Here is a 9,320-nt window from a genome sequence, read left to right on the forward strand (position 1 = left end):
GGACAGAAGAAAGAAAGCCAACATAGACTTCATGTTAAAAAATAGGTGGTTGTTCTATGCCTTGCAGCAATCAAGAGAAGATAGAGAAAAATGAAGATGAATTTTAGGTAGTAGGATAGTCATCCTAGATGTCAGTATTATGATCAATATGAATTATGATTATAGCTCCACTTAAACTGTACTTGGTTTTAGTATGTCTGTGAGTACCTTATTCAAAGACAGCAGCACTTAATCGTAGTTATTTCATATGAAACTTCCATGATTCAGTTAGTTTAGACCCATTCCAAAGATGAGCATGTCAGAGGCTTAGAAATGGTAAATGCCTTGGCCTAAACTCATATGACAATTACCAAATACCACATACCTTTCTGGCTATATGTATTACTATTTCTATTATAGGTAAAAACATTAGAGTGGTTTTCAGATATCTAATATGGAACTTCAATTTTGCTCTAGATCCTTCCTTTATTTACATCCATGCACAATAAAAAATATTTGTTTTATATACACACATATATATATACATATATATGTATATATATGTACATATATATATGTGCTTTGCTCGCATGTATGTCCATGCACCTCATGTGTGCAGTAACCACTGGGCCCCCAAAAGAGTGTCAGTTACCCTGGAGCTGGAGTTACAGACACTTGTTAGCTTCCATGTAGATGTTGGGAACTGAACCTGAGTTCTGCAAGAGCAATAAGTGAGTGCTCTTAACCACTGGGCCATCTCTGGAGCCATATATGTATGTGTTTTAAAATATGATGTGAGCTACCATACTATTGTCAGAACAGTATGAAGTATGAGTTTCATGATCCCTGGTGGCCTTCCTCTGTTCAAAGGGAAGTCCAGTGCCATTTTTATTCTTATAAGCCAAGGTTTCTCTCACAGGTGTGTTATTGACATTTCGGATGAGACAGTTCTTTGCTGTGGGTGTTGCTCTCTTTGCTTGTAGATGCTCAGCAACACTACTGGTCTTAACTTGCCAGTGGCACATGCCACCACCTAGTGTAACAACCCAGAGTATCTCATTACTATTGCCAAAGCTGACTGACCCAGAAGACTACCCCTGCTGTAAAGTCAATGTGAGGGACCTTACTTACTCAGAATGAAATCCCCTGCTCAGTTTCTGTCTCGCATGTTAAGGATTTCAAACCATCCGTGACTTAGGTGTTGCCTCAGCAGGACAAGTCAGGTGCATCACTAACGTAACAAGGCCTTAGCTCTCTAGGGCAGCTGTCCTTGTGACTGTAGCCAGCATCCTAGATGGTGCCAGTGTTCAGGAGCTCATTCCCATGCACATTCACAGTCATTGCAGCGGGGAAGGAGAACTTGAAGAATCGTGCATGCAGTTTTAAATATACCCCGCGGGTATACATGGCACTTCAGCTCATTTAGCCACAAATGTAAGTTGCATGGGACATATCTAAATTTGAAGCCCAGGGCATTTGGTTCTCCATGCTTGAGGGGCATACCTGGAATTCCTGGTGAATCTCAGTATTGAGTATCACTAGCCTCAGATAAGTTTTTATGAACTGATTCAGGATGTTTGAGATACTGTGTCTAGCCCTTGGTTCTGGAGAGAATGCTTAAGTATGGAATAAGCTTCTATGTGAATAAGATTTTGTAAATATGATAAACTATAATAAATTTATTATGCATGCTGGTTTGTAAAATATTTATATTTTTGGTAATATTTCCATATATGACAATAGAGGTTTCAATTAATGACTATGATAAGCTTTGTTTGTTTTCTGTCTTCCAATAAGCTTTTATTATTCTTTTGGGTTAAATATATTTCTCATTGCCTTAGAATTTGTTCTTATTTTTTACACAAGAATTGTTTTCTTTTCATTACTTTTCCCTTTGTACATTGCAAGTATAAAGGAAACTCTATTTGTGTTTCTCTCACCTACATATTTTAATCTGAATGATTTAAATGACCACATAACTTGTATACTTGAGTCTCTAGGAAAGTGTTTCTCAAGATTTAGCATTTGAATACAAAGTCACCTGGGAAATGATTGGAAATCTGAAGCTCAATGGCAATATTTTTCTCTCTCTCTCTTTCTCTCCTTTCTCTCTTTCCTATCATCTATCTATCTATCTATCTATCTATCTATCTATCTATCTATCTATCTATCAATCATCTATCTTTACTGATAGCTTTAAAGAAAACTTTAAAGAAAACTTTGAGACACCTTTTATGAACATATAGAAAACTGTTTGGGGGCTAATGGACTTAATCTTGGTTTTGAGTTTATTTAACAGGTCTTTTCTGTTTTCCAGGTTTAAGCGCGTTTTACAGGACTTACACTGTCAGAAGAATTTTATGTAGTGATAAGGAGTGATGGCTGCATTTTAGTATTTTTTTAATTTTGGATTTTGAGATGATTGTAGGTGGTTTCACATTTAATGCATTTAAAATGGATTGATAGATTTTGTGAAACATTCATAGAGTACATACAACTTGCTGAGTTTATTTTCATATACTGCTGGATTTACTTTCTCCATCAACTTCCTGGCGTACTTGTTGATCTCATAATAAGTTTTCCTAAAACAGTAATACAAGTAATTTTTAAAAACAGCATTATTTCTTATATACTTAAAAATCCAGCCTTTCCTTGTCAGATTAAAAGATGAATTGTACTTCAATAGTATATGTTATTTGCAGATTCTGAGAACTCAAGTTAGAACCTTATTAATTGTGGACTCCCGTATGTTCCTTCTAGAATTCTACCAAATATCTGGCTGGGCAGCTGCCCTCGACAACTGGAACATGTGACCATCAAACTGAAGCATGAACTGGGGATTACAGCTGTCATGAATTTCCAGACTGAATGGGATATTATCCAGAATTCTTCAGGGTGCAACCGCTACCCAGAGCCCATGACTCCAGACACCATGATGAAGCTGTATAAGGAGGAAGGCTTGGCCTACATCTGGATGCCTACTCCAGACATGAGCACTGAGGGTAACTTACTTCCAGAGCCCCTGTTTGCCTTTTACCCATCTATAACTGAGCATCTAAACTATGAATTATAAAAATGGATCAACATGGGTTTTAGATTTAATATGTCTTTAGACACTTGGACAGGATTCTGTTTATGTGGTACACACACACACACACACACACACACACACACAGTTTCTAAGGGATGGACTAATTCATTCTAATGAATGAACTAAAGTAGGGGTTTCAAAGCACAATAGGTTGATTATAAAGACACACATCTCTTTTGGGGAGCTTGGTTGGATAATCTAGAAAGGCTTTTGAGGGGGCAATGTCTGAGGTACTGTCTGAGCAGTGACTGGGGAGAGAGCAAGATGAGAGAGAATGGAAGAAAGATCGATGTAGAAGAATCTTTATGTCCGGAGAGAATGTGGCACTGTCTTCGTCAGGGTTTCTATTCCTGCACAAACATCATGACCAAGAAGCAAATTGGGGAGGAAAGGGTTTATTCAGCTTACTTCCATCTTGCTGTTGATCACCAGAGGAAGTCAGGACTGGAACTCAAGCAAGCCAGGAAGCAGGAGCTGATGGAGAGGCCATGGAGAGATGTTTCTTACTGGCTTGCTTCCCCTGGCTTGCTCAGCCTGCTCTCTTATAGAACCCAAGACTTCCAGCCCAGGGATGGCACCACCCACAAGGGGCCCTACCCCCTTGATCACTAATTGAGAAAATGCCCCACAGCTGGATCTCATGGAGGCACTTCCCCAACTGAAGCTCCCTTCTCTGTGATAACTCCAGCCTGTGTCAAGTTAACACACAAAACCAGCCAGTACAGGCACGTTGTAGGAACTGAAGACCAATGTGGCTAAAGAACTGAGAATATGAAAGTACCCCCAGGACTTGAGCTACAGTAGCAAACAATGTCACACTGTCAGGATAGCTTCAGCAGGGTAAAGGATGAGAAGCCCGGGGACCCGAAGGTTCTTTTTGTTTTAGTTTGTTTACCAAAAATATTTCTGTTGCTGCATGAACAACCTGGAGCTGGGTCTGGGAGTCCAGTGAGGTGGGTGCAGTAAGATGGGTAATAACATGGGAGGTGAGGCCCTGGGCCTGTGCAGAGGAGCATGGTAGTGAGTCAGCATTGACTGGGCAAACATTCAAGAACAGTCTTTATGAATGGGTTATATGGTTGGGTACTTCTGGGGAAGCAGACGACTAAGTCATAGTTGTGACCTAGTATGTACGTGGCAGTAAGGCAAGTTCAGAACCAGTTACAGCGCAGAGAAGAATGGACAATGAATGATGCGATGTGTTCTGGAGATTAGGGTTTCTGTTTGACGAGGGCAGATAGGCATTCTACACGATTTCTGTGGCGTTTGAAGTGGGGCCTGGCTTGGATGGGAGATGTGTGCAGAGGGAAGGCAACGAGAGGGCAAGGAGGAGCACAGACGAAGGGACAGAAGCTTCGACGTGTAGAAGAGCCATCTAGAGATGCGATAGACAGTGGCTGAAAAGTAGGTCTAACTTTTCTGGTAAGAGAAGAACCACCTCTCGATGACAGTATTAATAACGTGTCAGCAGGGGGCAGCAGAGAGCTGTAGACTGCATGGGTTTGGAGAGTGGCGATTTGCTCTTCTGGGTAAAGAAAGGCATTGAAGACTGTCCAGGAAGCTAGAAAACATTTCTCCCCCACCCCGCTCTCTCTGTGTAATGCATGCTATGTGTCCAATCCTCTCGTGAGCGAAATGGATTAACTCATCAGCTTCAGAGAAGATTCTAGGTAGACATTGTAGTCACCCCATTTTGCAGAGATACAAAACTGTTATGTAATGGGACTAGGACTTAAGACTGGAAAGAGTCACATCCCAAATTTCCAGGGTGTCATTCTGTCTCACAGAACTGCTCCCAAAGCCGGGCTGAGAAGCGGCCACTGCGCGTTTCTTTGTATGCTTCAGGCAGAGTTCCCAGACCCACATTATTTCAGTTCTTCGCGTTCATGATTAGGGGCAGTTAATGCACAGCTACGAACTGAGAGGGGACACAGCTTATCTCCCAGAAACCAGAGGTCTGTAAACCAGAACACCTTGAGGATAGTAGGACCCCTGTGCCACTGGCCACATTGACACTTCAAAGACCTCAGGTTGAATTTAAGGCCTTTTCTTGAGGCTAAACCCCAAACAAAACAGTCTGCATCAACAGAAAGAAGGACCGATTAGCTCTCTAAAGATTGTTCCTCTGGTTTTAAAACAGTCAAAGAATTGTCTGAGCCTTCAACTGTAGCACAGAGATTTTGATTTGGCTCCTATGGTTCTAATTTCACAGCATTGTTGACCACCTGAGTAAACAGGAGAGGACAGGCAGGGAGCAGTGGAGCCATTAATTCTAACTGCTTCTCGGCCCACCCCATCCCATTCTCTGCTAACTGAAGGGTCTGAGGTCTAAAAGGCAATTTGCACAGTAGTTTGGTTTCATCTTTCTGCTGGGTGCCATTGTAGCTATATTCAAAGCACGGTTGTGGGGGAAATCACTGGGTCACCAGGTCAGGGTGTCTATGGCTAGCTGCTGTGCAGAGCTATGGTAGCAACAGGAAGAGAGCCAAGGAGCCCACAACTGCAGTAGCACAAACTCTGACCCCGAATAAAGGATCGCTTTGGTTCAGTTGGACCTTGACAGGTTATCAAAGAGCTAACCATTCCAGAGCGGCAGGGTAACTTTCTCCCAACAGATTAATCTATGTAGCTTACAATTATAGACCAATGCACATATAGATTACCCCACCCGGGTATTTTGAGAACTCCAGGGGGAGGGGGAGGATCTGTCGGGAGGCATTCCAAGTTGCTCCATAATGCTGTGAGGCGAAGTCTGGTAGGAGAGTCTGTTAGACTCAATTGTCATAGAGCGGCTGCAGTCAATTGTCCTATCGATCCTTCCTGTTGTACATTTTGTCATATAAGGATGGCTGGCTTAGACATCTTCCTTTTCAGTTCTCCTTTTTAAAAAATGACTTGTCTCTTTTGCTGGGGAATGAAAAAAAAAAAACTCTCCAAGTCAAAGAAGTAAACTGCATTTGTTCATTAAAACCCCCTCTCAGGGGAAAGTACCATTGAGTGCTGGTCTCTGTTCCTGTAATGGCTTAACTCTTTCCTTCCCAGTGAGTTCTACTTGGGTGTTGCTTTGTTACCATTCTCTCATTCAGAGACTCAGTTCATACCATTCTCTCATTCAGAGACTCAATTCATACCATTCTCTCATTCAGAGACTCAGTTCATCTATGCCTTTCTGCCACAACACTGACCCCGGAGCCTAAATACCTGGCAGGCTAGAGCCTGGACAGCCTGGAGCAGGTTGTGATAGGGGTAGGTACTGTACTGGCCATCCAGGGATAGGATCTCTGCTAACTAGATTATAATAGACTGTAAAATTAGTCACAAGTTTAAAAAAATTATTAATTCTCTGAAGATTTCATAAAAATAAATGTATCTTGAACATACCTACCCGCATGCCTCTCTGTAATTCCTTCTAGGTCCATCCTGCACGCTGGCCTTCCTGTACCCTTCCCACTTTGCATTCTTTTTGTGTTCGTTTTGTAAATAAAACATGGCGTCTACTTCATGCTGCCTATATGGTATGGGGTCATCCTCTGCAGTACAGTCAACCCGCAGGAGACACTTTTGCAAAGAAAAGTGATTCTCTCTGCTTAGAAACTGTCAAGTGCCCATAGTTAGGGTGGGAGTTCTTTATGTTTCTATCAAAAGATGTTACAGATAACATAGACCTTCATCTATATGATATCTCAAAGGTGAAAAACAATGCTTTCCAAGTAAAGTAACAGAGCACGGTTATGTATCGCCCCAGAGTAAGAAAGGAGAGGTGGACATTTATTCTGTGGGCTTCTTTCTTGGTCAACCGTAGACAAAGCAAAGCAGCCCACGAGAGGCGTTTGACCTCACTTACCTCACGTTCTAAAGAGTCAGGTGCTAAAACACTCTTCTTTTTTTTCTTTTTCTTTTTAAATTATGCCTGAAGGATTTATTTATTTATTTATTTATATTATTACATATTTTCTTTATTTACATTTCAAATGTTATCCCTTTTCTTGGTTTCTTCTCTGGAAATCCACGTCCCCCTGCTCACCAACCCACCTACTCCCACTTCCTGGCCCTGGCATTCCCCTACACTGGGGCATAGAGCCTTCGCAGGACCAAGGGCCTTTCCTCCCCTTGATGACTGACTAGACCATCTTCTGCTACATGTGTACCTGGAGCCATAAGACCCACCATGTGTACTCTTTGGTTGGTGGTTTAGTCCCTGGGAACTCTGGGGGTACTGGTTGGTTCATATTGTTATTCCTCCTAAGGGGCTGCAAACCCCTTCAGCTCCTTGGGTCCTTTCTCTAGATCCTCCATTGGAGATCCTGTGCTTAGTCCAATGGTTGGCTGCGAGCCTCCACCTCTGCATTTGTCAGGCATTGGTGGACCCTCTCAGGAGACAGCTATATCAGGCTCCCATCAGCAAGCACTTCCCAGCATCCACAATAGCGTCCAGGTTTGGTGACTGTACATGGGATGGATCCCCAGGTGGGGAAGTCTCTGGATGGCCTTTTCTTCAGTCTCTGCTCTACATTTTGTCTTGATACTCCTCCTGTGAGTATTTTGATCCCCCTTCTAAGAAACAGTGAATCATCCACACTTTGGTCTTCCTTCCTCTTAAACTTCATGTGGTCCATGAGTTGTATAGTGGGTATTCCACGCTCTTTGCCTAATATGCACTTATCAGTGAGTACATACCATGTGTGTTCTTTTGTGACTGAGTTACCCCACTCAGGATATTTTCTAAATCCATCCATTTTCCTGCAAATTTCATAAAGTCACTGTTTGTAATAGCTGAGTAGTACTCCATTGTGTAGATGTACCACATTTTCTGTACCTATTCCTCTGTTGAGGGACATCTGGGTTCTTTCCAGCTGCTGGCTATTATAAATATGGCTGCTATGAACATAGTGGAGTATATGTCCTTATTACATGTTGGAGCGTCTTCTGGGTATATGTTTAGGAGTGGTATTGCTGACTCCTTAGGTAGTACTATGTTCAGTTTTCTGAGGAACTGCCAAACTGATATCCAGAGTAGTTGTACCAGCTTGCAATCCCACCAGCAATGGAGAAGTGTTCCTCTTTTTCCACATCCTCGCCAGCATCTGCTGTTCAATATTAGAATGGCTACTCCAGCTTGTTTCTTAGGACCATTTGCTTGGAGAATTGTTTTCCAGTCTTTTACTCTGAGGTAGTGTCTGTCTTTGTCACTGAGATGGGTTTCCTGTATGCAACAAAATGTTTATGTCCTGTTTACGTACCCAGTCTCTTAGTCTATGTCTTTTTATTGTGGAATTGAGTCCACTGATATTAAGAGAGATTAAGGAAAAGTGATTATTACTTCCTGTTATTTTTGTTGTTAGAGGTGGGATTATGTTTTTGTGGCTACCTTTTTTTTTTTTTTGGTTTGTTAAAAGAAGATTATTTTCTTGTTTTTTCTAGGGTGTACTTTTCCTCCTTGTGTTGGTGTTTTCCATCTATTTTCCATTGTAGGGCTGGGTTTGTGGAAAGATATGGTGTAAATTTGGTTTTGCCATGGAATATTTTAGTTTCTCCATCTATGGTAATTGAGAGTTTTGCTGAGTATAGTAGCCTGGGCTGGCATTTGTGTTCTTGTAGGGTCTGTATGACATTTGCCCAGGATCTTCTAGCTTTCATAGTCTCCAGTGAGAAGTCTGGTGTAATTCTGATAGACCTGCCTTTATATGTTACTTGACATTTTTCCCTCACTGCTTTTAATATTTGTTTTGTGCATTTGGTGTTTTGAATATTATGTGTTGGGAGGAATTTCTTTTCTGGTCCAGTCTATTTGGAGCTCTATAGGCTTCTTGTATGTTTATGGGCATCTCTTTTTTTAGGTCAGGGAAGTTTTCTTTTATAAATTTGTTGAAGATATTTACTGGCCCTTTAAGTTAGAAATATTTGCTCTCTTCTATACCTATTATTCTTAGGTTTGGTCTTCTCATTGTGTCCTGGATTTCCTCTATGTTTTGAGTTAGGATAATTTTGCATTTTGCATTTTCTTTGACTGTTGTGTCAATGTTTTCTATGGTATCTTCTGCCCCTGAGATTCTCTCTTCTGTTTCTTGTATTCTGTTTGTGATGCTTGCACCTATGGCTCCTGATCTCTTTCCTAGGTTTTCTGTCTCCAGAGTTGTCTCCCTTTGTGATTTTTTTATTGTTTCTACTTCCATTTTTAGATCCTGGATAGTTTTGTTCAATTCCTTCACCTGTTTGGTTATGTTTTCCTGTAATTCTTTTTTTTTTTTTT

At 41.4% G+C, this 9,320-nt stretch overlaps 1 protein-coding gene across 1 annotated transcript in view; it reads left to right on the forward strand.

Annotated features, from left to right (window-relative positions):
• Nucleotides 1-9,320, forward strand: part of Epm2a (EPM2A glucan phosphatase, laforin) — a 109,155-nt gene that overhangs the window by 89,089 nt on the left and 10,746 nt on the right. The window contains exon 3 of the mRNA XM_031380390.1: nt 2,740-2,981. Coding sequence (XP_031236250.1) covers nt 2,740-2,981 — 242 coding nt within the window. The remainder of the gene's footprint in view (nt 1-2,739; nt 2,982-9,320) is intronic.

The sequence above is a fragment of the Mastomys coucha genome, unplaced genomic scaffold (assembly GCF_008632895.1).
Source record: "Mastomys coucha isolate ucsf_1 unplaced genomic scaffold, UCSF_Mcou_1 pScaffold2, whole genome shotgun sequence".
Classification (NCBI taxonomy): Eukaryota; Metazoa; Chordata; class Mammalia; order Rodentia; family Muridae; genus Mastomys; species Mastomys coucha.